The sequence below is a fragment of the Gymnoscopelus braueri genome (genome assembly GCF_963280865.1).
Source record: "Gymnoscopelus braueri genome assembly, chromosome: 2".
Taxonomy (NCBI): domain Eukaryota; kingdom Metazoa; phylum Chordata; class Actinopteri; order Myctophiformes; family Myctophidae; genus Gymnoscopelus; species Gymnoscopelus braueri.
Genome location: NC_137604.1, coordinates 54,839,218 through 54,862,490, shown reverse-complemented (window position 1 = coordinate 54,862,490; position 23,273 = coordinate 54,839,218). Strand labels below are relative to the sequence as shown.

Below are 23,273 nucleotides of genomic sequence, written 5' to 3'. Positions count from 1 at the left end.
TGTGTATGTCTGTTTGTTTTTTTGGGGGAAAAGGAAGCAATCCATATACTTGAACAGAAATTGTATATTTGTATCCTGTGCTTCACAATAAAAAAAATATTTGAAACAATAAAGTGTAGTTGCTTATTTGGGGCTTGTTTCCTAATGTTGTTTAAATCAGTGGTTCTCAAACATTTTCATGTCAAGGACCCCCAGAATAATATGTATTTGGTGCCACTGCCCAAGAACCCCGTAGGCTACAAGATTTGTGTTATATACATATTTCAAAAACATTCCACATTTTCCCCTTTTTTTCTTTCTTTCATTCTTTTTTTGTGGAAATAGCAGATCTACAAGCTTGTAGATCTGCTATTTTTTTTAAATCGTGAAAAATCTTCAAATATATATTTTTTTAAAGCAAACTCAAATCTTTGCTTCGTGGGGATCCCTCCCTGGCACAAAACATGTTCAGATGGGGCTCCGCGGCCAAATACATATCAGGTTTGGGGAGATTAGGGGGTCCTTGACATGAAAAGGTTTGAGATTCACTGGCCTAAGTCGCTTCTTTTTGGGATGGTCTGGCAACCCTGACCAGGGCGTCCCTTTCAAACGGCTATAACAGTGTTGTTGTCTTGGTGTTGGATTTTATTATTGTAAACACTGGAGCTCTGCTGTGTTTTATGGACTAACGTATTACTAGATACCTTCACCAACCCGTCTGTGTTAAAGGTAGGATACAAACCCATCAAACATCATATATAAATAAGACTTTTGACACAACGAGCAGGTTGTTTTGGAACTTTAACTTCTAGCCCAACAACAACACAGTAGATTAGCTCATTGCTGCTAACGTTAGCTTCGTTGGGGTTTAAAGGTAACGTTAGGATAGTGTGGTTGGTAGAAAGACATCAGATATCACGTTAACCTGTATTAAAGGTGTTCTGTTACTCTGTCTCTGTCCTTGAAGCAGTGATACCTTGCTGCATTCACAATTCATGAATTGACTGTGGTTTGGTTCTTTAACGGCTCGTTTCCAGTGGTGTAAAGTAACTAAGTACATGTACTCAAGTACTGTACTTTTTGAGGTGTTTTTTTTACTATACTGGAGTATTTCCAATGTTCCGTACTTTTTTTTTGCATTGATTGATTGAATACTTTATTTAGAAGTTTGCAGAAAAAAAGAACATGAAAGTATAGTTTAAAAACAAGGTCCACTAAATAGGATTGAAAAGTCCATGAAAGCCTAATGGCTTGTTTCAAATGGGGTCCCCATGTACTCAATTCATAGTGACATTAAATGACAGGCAGATATACTCTACTATGCAGAACATCATATAAACAGTTTACAAAATGAAAAATAAGAACAACAAAAATATGTACAGTAAAAAAAATCGAGAAAAAAAGGTGGGGGGGGGGGGCTAGGTTATGACTTTTACAGGGGCCAGTTTTGAAGGAGAGTAGGGTTTTACTCTCCTTCTACTCCACTACATCTCAGAGGAAAATATTGTAATTTTACTCCACTCGAATTATTTGAAAACTTTAGTTACTAGTTACTTTGTAGATTTTGATTATTATTACAAAACATACATTAACCACTTCAGCCCTATGTACATTTCGACCATTTGAAAATAGCAGATCTACAAGCTGACAATGCGTCGTATTGTGAGCTTGTAGATCTGCTATTTTCAAAAGATGTTATACATTTGAAAACTTGTGAAATGGGACATTCTGCATAATGAGTACTTTCTACTTTTGGTACTTTAAGTGCATTTTTTTTTTACTTAAGTAAAAAATTTGAGTACTTTTTCCACCACTGCTCATTTCCTGTAACAGTGTAATGCTAGGAGGAGGTGTGTAACTGTGTGTGTGTGTGTTTGTGTGTGTCTTGGAGGAGGTCTGGTGGTGTGTGTGTGTGAGTGTTATGGACAACATTCTGGATTTCTCTGAAGACGAGATAGAGCATCAACTGGCCTCTCTCGGGTACAGGGACATACCCAAGCACCGACTGCGTCAATTCAAACGAGGTTGGTAGATTATAATCTATATCAGTTCTTCTCAATCTTTTCAGGCCGTGACCCCTCAAAATAATCATATTTGAACTGGGGACCCCCCACCCTGACAAGCACTTGGAATTGTAAGAGTTGAGGCTTTGTTTGACTCGGTTCCACAGATAAATATTGTGAAAATATTTGTGTGAAATATTTTTGCCTCTTTCTTATATAATTTGGCCAATGTTTGACCAGTTTTTATAGTATAGTTTATGCAGTAATGGTCTTTTTCTTTCAATAAAGGTCCTTAAATTGTCACTTCACTGTCAAGTGGGAACCCCCCCCAACAAAAATAAATAAATCATGGGGGGGTCCCGACCCACAGGTTGTGAAGAACCACTGATCAATATATCTGTCTTTTTCTTTTCTTATATACTGTATAAATATATATATATTTTTAGGTATTAATTATTAAATAGGTCTGTCATCTATGGACCGCCCACCCCCAAAAACATTTGGGGACCCTCCTGGTTGAGAACTACTGGTCTATATATCCGCCTTTGTATCACTCTATCTACTCTTAGACGTGGGTGCAACATGCATATTTTGTGGGCTGAGGAGGACAGTGGAAGAACACCAAGTCCCAACGCTGTCTCTGAATCTGTAATGTTTAGATCTCGATGAACTGATACGACATGAGAAATCAAAGAGCCACGATGAGTCATCATCCTTTGAACTGAACTCCTACACAGTCTCATCCCAGCCAAGTCCTCCTGCGGTCACCAAGGAAAAAGGTATGTGTCTGTATTGTAGTGTTGATTTTGACAGCAAATTTTGATTTAGTTTCAGTCATATTTTAGTCATCTGAAATGTTTTAGTTTTTGTCTAGTTTTAGTCGACTAAATACCATAAGATTATAGTCGACTAAATCTACAGTTGATTTTGTCGACTAAAATGTATGTTGGCGGTGCCTTGATGGCGTCGTAATGGATGATTTTACACTTGGTTGCATGCTGAAAATAGAAGATCTACAAGCTCACAACGGAGCTTGTAGATTGTAAGTATGAATGCGTTGTATTATTCTTATAACACGTGATGATTACAGTTATAAATATTCATAACAACGTATAATGCCATCATAACACATTATACAGAATGTTATAATGACTTATATCATAATACTTCATAATTGCTCCCCACTTTGTAAAACTTGCTATGCAACCCAAAATAAATTCTCATAGTTATAATCCATTATAATCAATTGATAATGCTCTGCTATAATGCATTATAAGTACAGTTATAATGCATTGCATGCATTATAAGTGATAATAAGGCATTATAACAGTGATTAAAATGCGTTATGACAGTGAGTATAAGGCATTTTAGACATCATAATACAGCATTATTAAATTATCTTAAAGTAACAAATGACCACTTATAATAACTTATGATCATAGTGTAATGCATTATAACAATAATTATAATGCATTATTACAGTGATTTAACGGCGATAAAAAATGTAATAATAACATCTTATAAAATGATAATAATGTTACAAATGTTCACTTTATATTAACTTATAATCACAGTATAACACCTTATAAGTGATAAGGCATTATAAACGTAATAATAAAGCCTCATCAAATGATCATAAAGTAACAAATGACCACTTATAATAACTTATAATCGTAGAATATAGTGCATAATAATAATGCATCATAATAATTATGACACATTATAACAGTGATAATAAAGCATTATCAATTGATTATAATGGATTATAACTTTGAGAATTAATTTGGGATGCATAGCAATTGTTACCAGTTTGGAAGCATTTATGAAGTGTTATAACACTTGATACTTATAAGTCATTATAAAAGGCCTTATAATGTGGTTATGGTAATAACGCATTATGAGTATTTATGAGCTCTTATAAATCTGATTATACAGAGTTATGAGCAGATTATAATGCCTTATAAGTATGTTCATGATGCGTTATACACATAGGATGCATAGCAAGTGCTACCAAGACGATCATATATGTATTTTATCGAGTCTGACTTTTGCTTTCGTATCTATGATACGAAAGCAAAAGTCAGACTCAATAAAATACATCTGATAGTCTTTATTGAAGGCTAGTAAATTACAATCATATTTGTACAGCATCTTTCTTTATTCTGGGTGGAGAAGATGGTAGAAGCAACAGTATTGTAAAACAGAATGATAAGAAGGTTTGACTGAGGTAATAACTAATTTATGGAGCTGACCACGCGGTATAAACATCTCATCTAATGGTTAGGTTGTGGTTTGGATGTTTGCTTTGAGGACCAACTTCCCATGATCTAGTTTCACCACAGCCTTTTCATGTGTATCATGTGTACCTTTCAAGTTTGGAAACCATCCATCTGAATTTGTTTTAAATAAGCTCAATATAGAAACGCAAAGCAAGTTTTCTTGTCAAAAAGTTGTTAAAGTTACCAAGTGCTGTAAGATTCCGTTAATAATGTCGGTCCTCAGGAAGGAAATGGTACAATACTATGTAACATTATAATAAAGGGAAGTTAAAATTCATTTTTGTTGTAGTAATCTGACTACTATCTTTCTCTCCACAGTTAATCAGTCTTATATTGCAGACCCTGGTGATGGGTTCTTCTTGCATCCTGGTAATCCAGACCAAGAAAGACAGGTATGTACTAGTCATCATTCAACTTGCCCAGCCTGTATGAATTGAATATGCATTAATAGTTTTGCTGTTTGTCTGGGGAACCTGTGTTGTTTGCTCTTTGTTTTAATATACTTCATTTATCGTTGGGGGGGGAATTGGTATCATTCAAATTGTGAATATTGCGACGTGACGTGGTGAAGTATAGATTGTGCATAGCGTGTCAATGAAAGCCACACATATGAGCAGGGAAAACAAGCAGATAGCAAAACTGCCCATAGCAAAACTGCAAAAACAGGCTGCATAAACAGACCTTTTTGTCACCTTTTCAACTGTATTAATAACTATGTTCAAGGGTTGTTTCAAACAAGGTTCAATATAGAGTACCGAAGTCCTGACGTCACTCGTTCATCCCCTGGGCCACGGAAGTAATTTCTCTATGGAAAATAACATTGGGTCATCTTAAAATCGTCTCATAAGAATTGTGGTCCAAAAATAAACAAACTGTCCCTGCGATATTGTCAGGGAGGAGGCTCTGTATCGGTTAGTCAGTCACTCATATTCGATACAGTCCGTTTCTCACGAAAATGTAACTAATTCGGGGGGCAGAAACATTAGCGTTTTCTCGCCGTCAGTTGATGCTTCATATCCATATGAGTCAAACTGCCGGGTTCATTCGTTTTTTTTTGGAACACAGTTCTTATTTAACGCGATTTTAAACGCGTCTATGGGAATTCTGAATGGGGGAAAAAACCTAACCCAGAGGTAGGATGTGTAAATTACGTCAGACTTCGGTGCTCTATTCTCTTCCCTTAAGATTTGAGGGGAAAAAAATTGACCAATGTAGTCTTACAACTGTGAGTGTTCTTCAGTAGATTTGTTGATTTGTTGTAGCGTGTAATGTTAATAACAGGGTTCATATGGTCATGAAAAACCTGGGAAAAGTCCAAACAAAATCAACAACTTGGACGTGGCATGGTTGATTAATGTGCGTTAATGGGTGTAACGATACGTTTTTAACAGCGATACGCATCACGATTCACGATACATGGTTGAAGATACGATACATGGACGATATTGGTTTATTCATGGCGATACGATTCGATTCAATGATTTAAAATCTATACAGTAAATATTTAGCAACATTTTTTATCTGTGTGGATACTGCAGGTTCTTTAAGGGAATCATTTATTATTATGGATATAAGTAAACACAGTGATTATCTGGCAAATACATGGACATTGTATTTGAACACATCTGGACAAACCCGCACGCACCTTAACATGAACACAGAGATTACACACATTTATCGATAGACCAAGTGTAGCGATATGGAATAGTAATTAAAACCCTCTTTTTTTTCTTCAAGGAGGGGTTCACCCAAAAATGTCTTATTTTCTATCAATTGCACACCCTATGAAGCCTTGAATCCATGGATTCTTTTTAGTTTTTTTAGTCTCCTACCGGCCAATCAACCCGATCTCCAGAGATTACCATAACATTGCACGGAACGAGTGCACTTCATTCCGTGGATAGCCGCCTCGGAACTCCCGAATTGCGTGCATATGGTACGGCGCTCCCTTTGTGACAAAACCATTTCGGAGGCGCGCAGTCACAGGCGAACTGTCACCCCGTGAAGGACCACCGAGGGAGCTAAGGCGACCGAGTTGCCGTCCTGAACGGTGGGACGTTCGCCTGTGCCTACTCAGCGCCGTTTGAGTTATGTACCGATAGGCACAGAATCGTAATTTTTTTTGTGGGGACTGCTCTGCTTCCGGGTTTTTCCGGGTTGCGACTGGTTACGCCCACCGTGGGACTCGCCGTACATATGCACGCAATTCGGGAGTTCCGAGGCGGCTATCCACGGAATGAAGTGCACTCGTTCCGTGCAATGTTACGGTAATCTCTGGAGATCAGGCTGGGCCAATGTATCCGGTAGGAGACACAAAGTAGATTATTTGTGTCTCCTACCGGAAATACACACGGTCATCAAATTATTGTTTTAGGAATGCCACAAAAACAAAAATAAATCCATGAAATCAAGGCTTCATGGGGTGTGTAATTGATAACAAATAAGTAATTTTTTGGGTGAACTCCTCCTTTAAAATAGCTAAATACAACGCACTTAGTATCGATACAATCGATTATTTGCATTGCATACCGATACGATACAAAGTCAAACGATACGATATTTAGCTGTTTACATATCGATATCGTTGGATCGTTGAAATTAAAATCGATGCAGTTTACTATATCGTTACACCTCCTACTGATTAACTGTATTATTCCCACCCTACATAGGTACTTATGCCCTGTCAGAATCAATACAATGGGACCAGGATGGATGGATACTGTGACTCTTACGCTCAGCACTCAGTGGCTCCCACACGGTCCACACGGCCCTCATCGGCTCCCACCAGTCTAGAGGTGGAGCCCGGCCCGACAGACACCCGATACACCTTCAGTCAGACATCCACCCCAGACAGAGACGCAGGAGGACAGCCACATAGTGGGAGGAGCTTCATCAAGAGAAAGGTTTTGAGGTAATAATATCACATCAACGGGAAGATTCAGGATTAGTATAAACCTAAGAACCTAATTAAAACCGGGAAAGCATCTGTGTCATTTTAGACTTTAGCTATACATAGCAACATACGTTTTTCAGAAAACTCTTTATTTAGAACATTTGGTTTAGGACGGTGGTTCTCAAAAATAGCAGAGCTACAAGCTCACAGTGCGTCACTTCGTGCCGCCCTGCAAGCTTGCACATATTTTTGAAAAAATTGTCTAATCCTAAAAATTGTTAGCACAGTCTGTCGAGCATGTTGTGAGCTTGTAGATCTGCTATTTTCAGCATGCAACCAAGTGTACATTTTTTAAATCTTAATTTTGATTTTTTTCTCTTAACACAAATCGTCTCTTCTTGGGGGTCCCTGGCACAAAGTATTTTCAGATGGGGGGTCCGCGGCCAAATATATATAAATTTGGGGGTCCACGAAAAAGTTTGAGAACTACTAGCCTCGATCTCCAGGCTTTTATTGCTTAGTTTTGCTAAAAAATAAAAGCCTGGCCCAACTATAGCCTGTACTGGGTATGAGGAAGTGTTTCATTTCCCAACCAACCAGAGTGCAGTGGGCGTCGCTCGTAATGTTGTGTTAACGGGGCGGGGGTTGACGGACAGATCGGTGAACCAATGGGATCAGGCGCCGTCTCTCGCCGGCTCTATACACACGCCCCTTTATACACGAAATCAGGAGGGTTGCAGCAGGCTAGAGAACTACTGATTTAGAAGGCATTTGTAGAATCGGCCTCAGGTCTTAAATGGGTTAATCACCAATCAGGCCCCTGCTTTGGACATTAATTCAGACTAGACATAAGAGTTTGGACAAAATGGTGCAAATGTGGAAATTGTTAAAGGATCTACACCATGAATTTAAAAAACAATAATAATATTCAATATCATATTGTTTATGTCCCTCAAACGTTTTTCAAAAGGTTTGAGCCTAAATCAAGCCTCAGATATACTCATTGTCTCCGCCAGGCCGAAAGGCATGGTGAGAGACTATGTTTTACCCCCCGTCCGTCCGTCCGTCCGTCCGTCCGTCCGTCCGTCCGTCCGTCCGTCCGTCCGTCCGTCCGTCCGTCCGTCCGTGTGTCCGTCCTGTCCGTCTGTTAGCAGCTAATCTCTGGCACCGTTGGCCCGGCCGCTGCGAAACTGTGCACGCACACTCCCTGGATGCCAACTCAGAACCTCTGGCCCAAATTTTTTAGATTGGCCTGTTATAGCGCCACCAGGAGGCCGATATGTGCAAAACACATTTATTGATACTACTCCTACAGATTTTGTCCAAACATCACACAAATCGGTACACAGTATCTCTATAGTCATGTGATCAACACGGATTTATCCGATTTCCCATATACCATCCTGATTGCCTAAGATTGGCTTCCAAAGTTTGCAGGATTGTTCCGTTTTGAACAAAATGCCTCAAATCATGAACGCAGCTTGCGATTTCCGTGAAATTTCACACGCACATTTCTATTAGGCCGACAAAGAAATGCCACCCTTTTCACATTGGCCTGTTATAGCGCCACCAGCAGGTCTAATTTTGCAAACATATTTTTGGAACAAAATGCCTCAAATCATGAATGCAGTGTCCGATTGCATTGAAAAGCCCTTGAACAAATGGCACCCTTTTCACATTGGCCTATTATAGCGCCACCAGGAGGCCACAATAACGTACCTGACCTGGCGGAGACCTGTGCTCCGAGGAGCACTTTTTCTAGTTCCAACTAACTTCTCTCTGGCTTATAAAGCACTTTCACCTGCAATACCACTACTGACAAACGGGAGGTATTGTACCCAGGGTGCAAATCAGTTTGGTCTGTTTTGAGACCAATTTACAGAAAACCCCAGATTTGCTGTGAAAGCCTGAGTGTTCAAACTGGGGTATTTTTGGGGATAGAAGAGAGGTAGGGGAGACCAAAAACACACAAAAAAGAAGAAAAAGTTCAAATTCATGGTGTAGTCCCTTTTTAAAGGGATTCTAGGCAACATTAAGCCTAAAATTAAAAAATATTTATATATATATATATATATTACATGTTTTCCCCTCTATCAGCCACTATATAATGATGCTGGGGTGTTTTCCTGCATAGAAAAACATTTCTCTTTCTGAAATCCGTATTTTCCCTACTATTTATGTTTTGACATCCGGGTATCCGGGACGTAAATGAAACGCACGCATGTACGCGTCCGTGTCTGTGTGGCGAGTTCGAGTGAAACGGAATAGAACGAGCCGCCATTGTTTTCTGCTGCGCTGTTTTTACTTTTTACTTTCGGTTTTAAAACGCTCTCCAACTTCTTTTTTGAAGCACGGAATTTACTTTTAAGATATCATTTGGATAGAATTTAGTTGTTTAACTTCATATATGTGGTCAATTTATCATGACAGAGCCTATTTAAAAATAAAAATTCAGAGAACCGGCAGGGGCGGGCAGTGATACGCATTGTATCAGAATAAAGCAACCTATTTTCGGCATGGCCCGTTCAGAAGTCCCCCTTGCGTCACCCCCTGGTGGTCGGGGAAACTAACTGCTGATGAGGGGGGGGGGGGGATGATGAGTGGAGGGGCGGTGTTTGACAACAGTTTTTTTCTTTTTTTGATCTCTGAACTTGCCTAGAATCCCTTTAAGGGTTTGTTGTAAGTCAGTAAACACTAAGTATCACAGCTTTGTTACAAATCCATTAGGTTTCAGAAAGCTTTAAGCCTCATACCAACTACACATGTTGTGTCATTGTTGTCAAGGGAAACAATACTATTGTAAGACATTTTGTTTTGTTTTTTCTAAAGGAAACATCAAGGACAACGTGTGGTGTGTGACGAATCAGTACACAGTGAAGACTTAGGTAAGAAAGATATCAACCATAAATATATAGGTTTTTGAAAAGTATATACAAAAAAAACATCTGATGTGGTATTGTAGTAATGTTGGGATATTAATTATAATTATAGAGTAATTAAAACCGTAATTCCAAAAGGAGAGATCCAGAATGTACACACCCACACTAAAATAAATCAAATAAAGACTACTATACTATCATCTTTGAAAAAAAAGAACCGAGCATTAACTTAAGGTTATTTTTTCCACTCATAATGACATTTTGAAATTAAGCCAGCACTCATATTCTATTTGGTAATTTGCCTCGGATAGAAAAGTTAGAGATGCAATCCCCCTGGTCTCCAGTATTGGGTGCTGTGACACTGTGAGCAGAGCGCTGAGAATAGGCTAGAGTTAAGGATCTTGGGTACTGGCTAATCCTCTTATAGTACTTGTCTTGAGCCATCTGCCTCAGCAGTTTGTTCACCTATAGACCACACCACAGCAGGTGTACAAGGCCTCTTTTTCTATTAACCATGTACAAAATGTACAACGCTCAATGTGAGGACGAGAGCTCAGAGGAGAACAGTCCAAAGTCGTCTGAGGAAGAGGAGATAAAACGTGAGTGTGAGGAGGAAGAGTCCATAGTCTCTGAGGACGAGAGCTCAGACCCTTCCGTGCAGAATGAAAGTGAGCAGAGCACGCAGGGCCATGTCGGAGGAGAGTTTCCAGAAGAAAATGACCAGAAGAGGACCGACGGAGAAGGCTGCAGCCCCAGGGGTTGTAGTCCAGCGCTGAGCATGCTAACATCCGGCTACGGCACCTACAGACCAGACTCTGTGTGCAAGGAGGAGCGAGAGGGGAGCGACTGCGGAGACGACCGCAGTACCATCGCCGAGTTTGACAGAGAAAGTCCCTCGTCTCAGTGCCTCTCTGAGACGAGGGACGACGAACAGGACTGTTGTTCTCTTTCTAACTATGGCGGGGACGGTGGGGAGCCCGGTGACATGCTAAACTATGAAGACAAACATCTGTTGGCTGAGTTGGAGGATAGTCAACATGATTTGAATGAGGCTTACCCTAGATATGAGCTACACACAGATTTGGACAATGAGGATATCAAAGATGCAGGACTAGAAGTAGATGACCCACACAATGCCGAAGAAAATGATACATGTCTGACGGACGCAAAACCATTGGAAGACAAGAGTGGTGATCATCTTCACGCCTTGTTTGACGACAAAGTTCTCACAGATATGACAACACAGGAAGATGAGCATCTCATTGCAGAGTTAGAAGATCGTAAGTGTCCAACAGGCCGGAAGCCTCTGGAAGATGAGAATGACGAACACCTCCATGCCTGGTTTGACAACAAAGGTGTTCCAGATATGAGATCACAGGGAGAAGATGAGCACCACAGTATGGAGGTGGAGGCCAGCGGGTTTCCCACGGATGAGCAGGCTGGGCTTGATGATGATGATGAAGATTATGAAAGGCTGGTGGTAGAGATGCAGTCACTTGAGGAAGAAGGAGTAGCGGAGAAAGGAAGGGAAGATGAGTTGGATTGGGAGGATGCTGCGGAAGAGTCCTCCAGCAATAAGGACATCAAGTTCATTGATTCCAAAGTGGATTCCATCTACGTGACGTATAATCATCAACCTTATGAGGAATGGGAAGGGAACTATAGACACGGGACGGGTAAATAGTTGTTATTGTTGCATCACTAGAGAAGTTTTATGCCTTATTTTCATTTAATTCTGGGATGGATTGTCGATCCTAGGTTATAATAGAACTTTCCCAGTACTGAAAATTGAATTTCGAATTTTCATGCCTAAAAGCATGCTTGAGTCTGTCTGTCTGTCTGTCTGTCTATATACATAATAAAACCGTGTCAGTACTGACTTATGTCAGATCATGGCTGAAGTCTAGAATAAGTATCATCAGTGCCATCAGTATGTTTCTAATTCTTCAACATAGAAGCCTGACATCCCTCAGAGAAAAACATTGTACTCACTATATGTATGAATGCAGTCAACAGGTCACTATAAATAATTTCTCCTAAAACGTATTCCCTTCAAAATATGACAGCGGGGCTCTACAAAGCCTCGGTTTGTTTTATTCAAAAAACCACAGTAAATCTCTTCTTGCTAAGTCACATCTATGGTCAGTCATTTTAACTTTTGTGGTTTGTCCCCTGCAGATGCCGTAAGTGGTCTGGAAGAACGCCTGGGAGGCCTGCATGTGTCCATGCCCACCCAGGAAAACTCTGAACCAGAGTTTGAAGACGGCAGAAGTCAGAGTGATGGACAGAGCTCGGAGAATGATGGATTGAGTGCCTTTGAAGCCTACATCAGAGGCATGGTGGGTATTGTAGTCGATACGACAAAAATATAACTAAATAAATAACCAAGTATCTTAAGTATTCAATCTTCCATAACTGAGGTTTTATTTGTCGCTCAGTCATACAAGTATGTGCAGAAATGTTTGTGTGACATGCTCCACAGACTGTGCTAACAATTTTTATTAAAGGATTAGTAAAAATCCTTAAGTGGCATAAAGGTGATTTGCCTTTCATTGAGTTTGAGTTGAATTGTTTATATAGAATGTACATAATATGGGAAAATAATTTAGCAACCAGAATATACAGTATACATCCTCTGTTGTGAGCAAATAGTTATTTACAGGTTGAAGAATGTACAGATATTATGGTGTAGTAGTGTTGCATATGATGTAACAGCTATAGAGGGAAGTGTAGTCAATTTATGTCTTCTGTAACTTCTGTCTTCATGAGATGAGTTTGCTGCAGGTCTAGAATGTTTCCAAAACAATCATTAAATGTCATGTCTTTTCATTTCTTCCAGAGTCGAATGCAGACTGATCATGACTTCAAGCCAAAACCCAAGTCCTGTAAGTATCTAGCACAGTGGTTCCCAAACTGGGGGTCCCCAAATTATTTTGGGAGGTCCCTAGTTGATTAGATAAATGTGCAACATTGTTTTCTCACTCAACAGTAAACAGGGTTTCTGCACATTTCTAAAGTTTAATTTGAATGACTTTTAATACCTTTTTAATACCAAATTGAATATTACGTAAGAAAGAGGCAAACATTGTGAAAAAGCTCACAACCCCTTGCACTGCGAGGCGTTGTGAGGTTGTAGATCAGGCAAATAGCAGTCCAACAGGACCACTGCGATACTTTGCTAACCAACTCATATTCCCTAACCAGTCATCCGTCCAGCACGAGGTCACCCTCACACGAGAAACCTGAAGAAGAATGACCCTGTCACAAGGTAAGTGTTGATCTGTGTGTAATTTCCGTTGTTAAATATCACATTTGATTCAAACCAATAGAACACCACGAGAGGGACTTGTGCTGACTTTAAAACGTTATGGAAATGACACGGCTCTCAGCCAATCAGAGTTCTTGATCAGAACCAACTGTTGTATAATCAAGGTTAACATTAAACTATATATAACTGTATATGTCCTGATAATCTTAATAATAATACAGCGGAGCTTTTTCAGCATCACCAGTGCAGACTATTCTCTTTTGTAACATTAAACTACACACAGGACAAGTGCAAAGAATAACAAAATTACATTGCATCCTGCTCATGAGTTCCGTTTGAGAATACAATACTACACTGAAACTGTCATTTTTGTCAAACTGTCAAATCAGCATTCAACATCATCCTGGACTTTAGACACATGTTTATTACTTTAACATAAATCTCACTAATCTCTCGAAGGTATTTTGAATACAAGCAACACTGGGAGACATTCAAACTTCCTGGAGAAAGGGACAGGAAAGTACTACATCGGGAGATCAGGGTAAGTAGTTTGAAAATAAGACAGAAAACTTTGTTCAAGTTGATTTCTTAGTTGGGGAACATGCACATAAAATCAGTAGCTTCCTGGTTTGACATCATATAATCAAAGATCCTTAATTTCGCAAGATAATCAATCTCACGCCTTGCCAATAGTACACAATGGTCTCCTAACTACATGGGCATGGTTGCCTCTCCCCGCCCTCATTGTACAAAAATGTCTGCTGTGAAAAGTCTATTGTGGATCCTATCCAACACAATACAGTATTATGCAGTCCACGTTACTACTTTAACTTTGCACTGTGGGATGGGTAATCAAACCAGGAGGTTACTATCTTACACATACTGTCTTTTAAAAAATAGTTTTGGCTCAGTGTCAATGCCTCCCGTGGTACATGGTGGACAATGCAACTTATTTAATTATTTAAATGTTTTTCTTCACTTTTCAGGAACAGCTTGCATATCAGCCTCCACCGGTAAGTATTGGACTAACAGGATCTGCAATGTTATGCAATTAAGTGTGAATAAATGCAGATTTGGAATTTGGCACACAATGCAATTTAGGTTTATCTCTCTTTTCCAGCCTAAACCACGAAAAGTATATGTGCCCAATACCTACGTTGTGCCAACAGAGAAGAAACGCACAGCCCTGCGTTGGGAGATCAGGAATGATTTGGCCAACGGCCTCGTACCACCCAGACCCAATTATCGATTTTAGGCCTTTTTGTCTGTGCTGTGCATGCCTTTTATGGTTCTTTCTGACTACAAGAACTGTTCTGGGAACCCAGTGGAAGGAGCAAGTGGTGCTGTTGCTCTGGATTCGTCAAGCTGACATGACACTGGAACCAACACCGCCATGTTTAACCACTTAAGCCCTATTTTATACTTTTTTATACATACTTTCCCCTTCAGGAGTGGTTCTGGTTATAATGGAAACGGAAGGTTTCAGGTAATGGAAGCAGGGTTACCCTTTGTTTGTAGTCAAAAAGAGCCACTAGACTTAGATTAATGACTACATGAAATCTATTTTTATCATTGACATTTATTTATTGACAAGTTTGTGTTACAAATAAAGACATGAAACCAATTGAGGTGTTGATGAATATAAATGTACATGTTGACCTTTCTGGGCGGTCCTATGGGAGGTCAGAGTAGGGCAACTTATACGGGTACACAGGCGAATAACGTTGGTCGTGCCAAAGCAGTTTGTTTTCCAAAAATTTGACTGTTTCCAGGGTGAGGATGATAGACTCGTGCTTCAGCATGCTGTGGACATTCAGGCCTGGAAAAGAAAATAATCGTTTGCTGTTGAGGGCTGTTATTTGATTATAGGAAAACATAGAAATATTGTGCATTTCCTTTTGTTAAGTGGAGATATTACTTATAATAATACTGGTGCCACAGGTTATATTATTATTTGACAGTCAACAGGGGATACATTTTGGTTGTGAACAATTTGCAGGTACTCAAGGACGACTTAGTCCTGCATAGCCAGACGATCAGTAGCCTGAGGCTACGAGCTCAATCGATGGTCTTGAAAGGCGGAGCCAAACACAGCCGCCCGGATTTGTGCGTGGCTTCCTATTGCTTCACCAATCTATGTCCCCGCCTCCCCTCCCCTCCCCCCCCAGCCTGTGCACGGAGCACGCTGACGTCACCAAATTTAGAGCGACGCCCCTCTGCACTCTGATTGGTTAGGAGATAACAAGGTCTAAGACCATCGTTCCTGCATGGCTCCCCCAGGCTTTTTTTCTTTTGTAACAAAAAAAAAAGCATGGGTTTCCGAGGCTAGACGATCAGAAATCTCCACCTACCGAAATGTCTGGGGAAAGCTTAATTTAATGAATGGGCTAGAACAGAACAATGATGGCTAACAAACTACCGCTTTGAAAACCAATCCTGATACCGTCCCACTCCCAATATGAAGGAGCACCCTAAGTTGGTTCTGCAATGCAGTTTGTTTTTACAACATTTCCAAATTGTTTCTACCCAGTGGAGCTCTCCGATCATCTGTCTACGCAAGACTAGAGTAACTTATGCTCCATAATGACGTCTTGAACTTTCAGGGAAAACCTTACTTTGTCTATACTTTATAATGTATCCTTTTAAATACTTTCTGCCAGGTGTAACCTTACCAATTGCTGGAATGATATTCACAGACTTGAGACCTGCTGTGGCTTGAAGCATGTTTTCAGGAAACTCTTCACCCCTAAAGGCACACAGAAACAAAAAAGGTTAAAGGATGGGAGATCCACTTTTAAAAACTGACTTCATTTACATAAATAAAATAATAATAAATAAAATATCCTGCCAGATACACTGGACATTTCAATTAGCAGGAACCTCATAGTTAGGAACCTTGACAGCAGCTGGTGCAACCTATTAATTAAAATCAAAACAACATGCCTGAGAATTGATTCAGTATTGTGAACATTTTAATTGTGATAGTGTTTATATAGGGGATTTTTAAGTTATACTAAAGGTTAGAGAAGCATGCTTGTAGACAGAAGGTCGACGGTTTCATACCCAGCCTGAACTGGCTGGGGAAGTGAGTGAGCAACACTCGATAACCACAGGGCTTAAAGTTCTCTGTTGCCACAATGGATTGCTGTCATTTTGTACCCACAGAGGGCATCTTTGAGACTGATGCAGATGTGAGCTGGAGCAGCTGATGAATATGTAATACATTATGGAAGATCGTCACTTTATATTGGACCGTGTGAGTAAAAGTACTGTGACCTTTTTGTGGCTTATTTTTCTGGGGGATTTTTACTTGTATACCATCTAATAAACATTGCTTTGAGTTCAAGTCCATTATTGACACATGCTTATAACCACAGTGGGTAGTGAGAGATCTCCTCAACTCCTCAAAAAGAGCAACTTTTTTTCTTCTTGTGCATGTGCAGTCAGCAACCACATATTAAAGTATGCATGGTCACAAAATCTGGGAAGCACCCGGATGTCTGCGTGGACAGTTGCTGATGAAATGGACACCATGCGTATCTTCGCATCTACGCGGAAAGTATAATTTGGACTTAAGACTGTGTTATACACACATTCTCCTAGGTGAGAATGTATGCAAGTGTGAAGCAGGACATTTGTGCTCAGTGAGGCTACCCTAGATAAATAAAAGGTTAAAGTATTGATACTTACACATCTACTATTAGCACAGATTCTCCCCAGTGTCTGTCTCTGATCAGATCCATGAGGTACTGTGAGTCAGGAGTGGGAATGTTCAGGGAGTCCACAACATGGAGGTAATCCTGGAATAATAATACACATCCAAATATATATATTTTTAAAGCAGCTTGGAATCATTTTGCATGAGACACCATCTAAATTAGAGAGAGTTTGTGTGCGTGTGTCATTTTGAAAAGTAGATGTTCTTCTGAACCTATACATAGACATACAGCCCCAGGCCCATGGATTAAAGCACAATAAAATCTCATGACTGAAAATGTTTGTATGACCAAATCCTAACGCGCAATTTTTGAAACGGTGTGAAAGGAGCCCCCCCACCACACTAGTGCTGATTCCTAAACGATTAACACGATTATGTTTTAGTAATATTGTTCCTGCCAGGCTTTAACCTTTTGCTTTTATATGAAATATCCAAGACTATTAAGATTGTATGGAAGATGCTTCTGTACTAGCTAGTTTGACCACTTCAAATGCTCTAATCTTAAAATAATGACCGGAAATAGCCTATGTACGCTGCGCAACATGCTTCCATAGAAGACATGCTGGCTTCATATGGAATCCAAATGACTGAAATCAGACCAAGAACTTTAATCCATGCCCAGGCTTCTCATTCTAATGAAAAATAAAAGCTTGTATTTAGATGAGCATCACAAATGAATGGTTTTTGTTAAAAGCATTCCAGTTACCTGAGTCAGCTTGGAGCTGAGAGCTACCTTCAGTCCCTGCACACGCATCTTCATAGGCAACATGTAATAGTAACTGGTCGGACCTCTTGGTCCATGAGCGACCCCACCTGAAATATACAATCATCCTGTTACAACGGTTCATTACAGTACAGGACACTTATATGAAGTGTCGTTTAAGGTTGACGTTTTAAGTATCCCTTGACATGGTTACTGTGTGTACTCTTATTATTTCTTTTGCACTGCATAATGCAAGCTTTTGTTGAGGGTGTATAACTGATGTATATACTATTGTTCATTATTGAAGTTTTTTTTCTTTTGCGTGTGATGTTTTTAACCCTGCTTACAGTACTTCTTTGTCTTTCTCTTGCCATGTAACTGTATCTTAACTGCTGTGCTGCCCTCTGGTGACTGAATTTCCCACACGGGATCGATTACCTTGAATTCATGGAGATTTTTTGGGTTTTGTCGCATTCCTAAGCCAATAATTTGATGACCGGCGGCGTGTCCGGTAGGAGACTCAAAGAGTCTCCATTGAGTCCCCTACCGGAGACTCCGCCGGTCATCAAATTATTGACTTAGGAATGTGACAAAAAACAAAAAAATAATTCAAGGCTCCATGGGGTGTGTAATTGATCGAAAATACACCTTATCTTGTACTTTCTGGGATTGTTTACTTTCTATTAACTCCAGGGACAAATACAACATGAATATACTGTACGTAGACGTGTGCCTAGCTTATATCTCTCTTTTAATGATAACAAAGTATATCCCCAATGGTGTACTGTACATCATGGTCCTGTTTCAAGGTGCTGCTGGTGAATTTAGCTGTATTAAATAAGTGTACAAACGGTATCAAATGTACACTTTGAGTTAAATGAATACAATCATCATCATTAAATTAACAGTCATCATTACTGTATTTCATGCTTCATCGTACCTCCTTTCCATAAAGGAGATCTGATACTTCCGTGACGAGCGCGTCCGCTTCCCTTCTGTCTCCACGGTTTCTTACCGCCACCCCTGACCTCTGCCCTGACCTTTGTGTTAGCATGGCTCTGGGGGATTCAAAGAAGAATGTAATACAAGGCAAGAGTAGTTTAATGTATATTGATTGACAGCAACATATTTCATAACTTTAAAACGTTTATCACAAATAACTTACAATTCTCTGATATTTTCTTTGCCACATTTCAACTTCGTAGAGAATGTCAAGCCTAATGGGGGGATAAGAGAACATTATTTGATTTATGTCATCTTCAGCTTGTAAGTGACGCGCTGTGAGCTTGTATATCTGCTATTTTTGAGAACCACTGTTCTAAATCCTAAGAGTGTTCTGAAAAATGTATGTTGCTATATATATATATATATACGGTATAGCTCAAATCTAAAATGACACAGATGCTTTACCGGTTTTAACCCATTTAAACCGGGAACGCATCTGTGTAACCACATAAACCACCATTATTTTATACTATATTTTAGCTATGAGCTTGTAGATCTGCTATTTTTGAGAAAATGTGTGCAAATCTTTGAATATATATGTTTTTAAAGCATTTTTTTCACTCAAAGCTTTGCTTCTGGGGGGTCCCTTGAACTAAATATTTTGAGATGGGGGGTCAGCGGCCAAATACATATCATTTTGGGTGGTCCTTGTCATGAAAAAGTTTGAGAACCACTGAAAAATGAAGACATTTGTTGGGACATTTGACAGTTACAAATGTTTGCTTAAAAAAAATATATATATATTCAAACATTTTCACAAAATGTTCACGATCTTTCAAAAATAGCAGATCTACAAGCTTGTATATCTGCTATTTTTGAATAGCCAAAGAAATCTAAAATGACAGAGATGCGTTCCCGGATTGAATGGGTTAATTGGGTTAAGAGCCACTGGTATGGGCTTTACCTGGCAGGCACCGCAAAGACATCGGGATGGAGTTGAGCCAAACCCACAGCTTCACCGTCCTGCGTCTCCAGGCTGTCCACCCAGGTCCGTAGCGGGCTCAGGTGAGACGGGATCGCCTCATCGCACCGTCTCAAGAGAGGGAGGCTACAATCTAGAGGGGGCGGGGCTCTTTCTGCAAAGGAAAAAACATTAAGACCAAACTGAATTAAACTCTTATCAAAAGTGTAATGTGTCATAATAACGTGTTTTTTTTTGTGATTGTTTGAATAACTGTTGGGAGAGAAAGAGCCTTTACTTGTTCTCGAAGGATCCACGAGATTCGGGGGGATGAGCAGGTTGGACGGGACCGCGTTCTCTCCGGCGAACGACGAGGAGAGCTGAGGGAGAAATGCTTTCATTTAGACGTAGAACTAGCCTAGGATGGTGGATCAAATAGAATACATTGTATATTTGGTGCTATTTTTTTTATATGTTGATGAATTGAATACATAGAACCCCAATGGAAACAAGACCGCAAGGACTTTTTTGGTGTCATCCTTTTAGACAAACTGTTTGACTCTACTCGTGCTGTTTTACATTTCTGTCTAATAAAATATTCAATCAATCAATGTGTTCTTTATATACGGCCATAGAAAACTCAGGTGTAATTTCATAGAGGGATTCATCTTGTCTGCATTCTAATTTGTAGCGCTCTCTGTGTACTCACCCAATAAATAATTGCTGTGACTTGGTATGTCAGCTCTAGTCATGTACTTGTAACTCCCCTACATTCGAAACCCAGGTCTCCCGTGGGGAAGGGACACTAAAGCCAAACGTCTTATCCACTAGTAGTAACATAATCAATTGAAATTTCGTGCAGAAAATGTATTTATTAAAACGCTTTTCCACCAGATTCACAGACAACAGTCTATGTAGGGTGCAATTTAGCTCTGGTCCATACTGTTAGGAGAGGAGTTCTCCCTAACGCTATGGACCAGAGCTAGGTGCAATTATAATTACTCAGCATCAACCACAATGCACTGTATGTGCTGGTTGAAGGAAGTTCACCTCGTGTTTAGAGTTGCTGTGAATGTCATCCTGTCACATACAGAGAATGCTGCCCGTGTGAAATTAATCTAGTGGAAAAGTGCACATATATGTTTTACTAAATGCACGTTTTTCTGTCAGAACTTTCAAGTGTATGTGAAACTACATACATACATTATCGAGTGAGTAAGTCCAACACACAACTCATCACAAAATGAGAGAAGGCCAACGAGATGAATCCCAGCACTTAAATGCATAGAGCAGATATCAGCCACTCCCCATAACCACTTATTGAAAAATGTTCAATAAAAGCAGACCTACAAGCTTGTGACTTGTTGTGAGCTTGTAGATCTGCGTGTAGATATTTGATGGAGAAAAAAAAAAATTGGCGTCCCAAAATAGGGACAAAGCTGAACAAGACATCATCAACACTAGTAGCAATAACACGTATATGTACACTAGTAAATATGGGGGGGCATTTCTGGTGTTAAGCTTAGACTTTTCTATGACCGGTTACAAATTGCAGACATCAGGTGCTCTTTTATGGTGGTTTTGAAGGAGAGTAATAAGGAGTCACACTTTGTTATGTCTGTTGGTAGGGCATTCCACATTTTGGTGGCATGGTAGCACAAGCAACTCAGATGCTATTTTTAATATCTGGAATCTAGAGCTGCAATGCCAAGTTTTTGTTTCATCAAAATCCACTTTCTGTCAATAAATTCCATGCAGGTGATTATTTTTTAAGTGTTTGGAAGCGCTCTTTCTTGACAGAAAGGAGCTCATAACATGATCTATGATGGATTTTTATGAAACAAAGACTTTGCAGATAGAAAGATGCTAAGCCAAGCTTTCCGTAGAGCTGCAATGTTGGTGAGTTTAACGTTATTTTATACAATCAGATGCTGGGGCTGTTAAGGGTTGGTATTGCAACTCTAGATGCCAGATATTAAAAATAGCATCTAAGAGTTGCTTTCGGCTAGTGTTATTTGATTGATTGAATACTTTATTAGACGTTTGCATAAAAAAGCACATGAAAGTACAGTTCAGCAAATAGGAATTTAAAAACCCCAAGAAAGCCATTGGCTTGTTTCCATTGGGGTCCTTTGTACTCAATTCATAGTGACATTTAATGACAGACAGACATTATGCAGAACATCATAAAAACGGTTTTGACTTTTACAGGGGAAAGTTTCAAATTGTTACAAGTGCTCTTTTATGGTGGTTTTGAAGGAGGGTGAGGAGTCACACTTTTTGATGTCTGTTGGTAGCATAGATATACATTCTGGTGGCATGGTATCTGGTTTAACGTGTTATCCAACAGTACTCACCCTTCTAGCGATGCCTCTGCCACAGGATATTATAGACAAGCGAAGCATTTTTTATTGAGTCTCACGACCGAAGAGTCTTCTTAGATCATAATAATAGTCTAGAAAATCATTTTAATAATAATTACAGTGCAGCTTCTAGAAAGGTCATGTGTGGATGTAGGTTTTCACTGTTTGTCGCACGATTGATGACGTCTTCGCCTGCTTCTTCCTACAGCTGTTGGCATTCATGAGCTTTATATTGTCACCATCTACTGGATCATAACAGTATCACAGCGCAACAAAATGAAATTTGTTTTCCAGTGTCCTCCCAGTTATTTGTTTCAGTCACAAGTTCACAACCAGATTCAATTAAGTCACCTGAGAAAAAAAATAAGAAAAAATAAAGGAGAAAAAAAGAGTCATAAATAATGCTGGAGATTTTTGAACATTGTGACATACAGTAAGTGGAAATTTAAATGTAAAGAACTGCATTTCTTCTCTTGCTTTTACAATAGTTCAGTCTGAGGTTGCCCTGTGGGGTTTGCTTGTCAAGTCCACTCAATGGATTTGTTTTGATTGTATTTTATTTTAATCTGTTGTAAGTTGTTTGTTTTATTCAGTTTTTCACTTTTTACATTTATGACATAGTTGTTTTATTTCTATAATTGTATTGTGATTTATGTGTTTTTACACTTTATTCTTGCTTTTATTGATTACATGGTTATTAGTTTGTTTTAGTTTTTTGTCATCTGTCTATTGGAAAGCACTTTGGGTCAGCTCCTGTTGTTTTGTACTATTAGGCTATATAAACTAGGTGACGACTTGACTTGGATTATTACAAGCCTCTGGAAAATGTCGTGAATGGGATCACGATAGGGTGTATAGGGTGGTCACTGTACATAGTTATCTCCACCAGGCCGAAGGGCGGGGGGATTATGTTTTCGCCTCTGTGTGTGTGTGTGTGTGTGTGTGTGTGTGTGTGTGTGTGTGTGTGTGTGTGTCTGTCTGTCTGTCTGTCTGTCTGTCTGTCTGTCTGTGGATAATCTTACAAACCACTACACCAATCACTGTCAAGCTTCTTGTGCACACTGCCAGTACACCAAGGGAGTCAATTAATTTTGAATATTAATTATTATTATTATTATTATTATTATTATTATTATTATTATTATTATTATTATTATTATTATTATTATTATTATTATTATTATTATAGCACTTGTTTTGTACTTTTAAAAATATTGAATGGGCCTGTGATCCCACATTGTCAAAGGCTGGTCCGAGATCCCTATTGGAGCCATGCAAGTCC

General features: G+C 39.4%; 2 protein-coding genes across 3 annotated transcripts; one reads left to right on the top strand and one right to left on the bottom strand.

The window, feature by feature from the left end:
• Nucleotides 1-582: 582 nt before the first annotated feature.
• Nucleotides 583-14,556, top strand: hyls1 (HYLS1 centriolar and ciliogenesis associated; the record flags this gene model as incomplete). Of its 2 annotated transcripts, none has more annotated exons than XM_080414585.1 (12): nt 583-708; nt 1,874-2,003; nt 2,642-2,761; nt 4,580-4,653; nt 6,931-7,172; nt 9,984-10,039; nt 12,212-12,372; nt 12,873-12,918; nt 13,238-13,301; nt 13,761-13,842; nt 14,288-14,314; nt 14,422-14,556. In XM_080414585.1, exons 2-12 carry the CDS (start codon nt 1,901-1,903, stop codon nt 14,554-14,556), a joined length of 1,110 nt encoding a protein of 369 aa, XP_080270711.1. In that variant the 5' UTR covers nt 583-708; nt 1,874-1,900. The 2 variants fall into 2 exon arrangements, with proteins under 2 accessions (XP_080270711.1, XP_080270710.1); XM_080414584.1 differs by having other exon boundaries at nt 596-708; nt 1,871-2,003.
• A 362-nt stretch (nt 14,557-14,918) lies between these two features.
• mrpl4 (mitochondrial ribosomal protein L4) lies at nt 14,919-22,257 on the bottom strand. Its single transcript, XM_080414605.1, has 9 exons — nt 21,986-22,257; nt 19,927-20,008; nt 19,632-19,803; nt 18,888-18,939; nt 18,663-18,780; nt 17,726-17,832; nt 16,992-17,101; nt 15,974-16,047; nt 14,919-15,120 (listed from the first exon to the last, which is right to left on the bottom strand). Exons 1-9 carry the CDS (start codon nt 22,031-22,033, stop codon nt 14,975-14,977), a joined length of 909 nt encoding a protein of 302 aa, XP_080270731.1. The 5' UTR covers nt 22,034-22,257; the 3' UTR covers nt 14,919-14,974.
• Between the last annotated feature and the right edge of the window lie 1,016 nt (nt 22,258-23,273).

What these genes read in the sequence shown, in the direction of transcription:
- mrpl4 (XM_080414605.1), bottom strand. Translation starts at nt 22,033, where the DNA reads ATGCTTCGCTTGTCTATAATATCCTGTGGCAGAGGCATCGCTAGAAGG. An exon ending in CGTGGATCCTTCGAGAACAA is followed by an intron (nt 19,804 to 19,926) that starts GTAAAGGCTCTT and finishes TTTCCTTTGCAG; the next exon opens with AAAGAGCCCCGCCCCCTCTA. An exon ending in AAAGAAAATATCAGAGAATT is followed by an intron (nt 18,781 to 18,887) that starts GTAAGTTATTTG and finishes TGAATCCCCCAG; the next exon opens with AGCCATGCTAACACAAAGGT.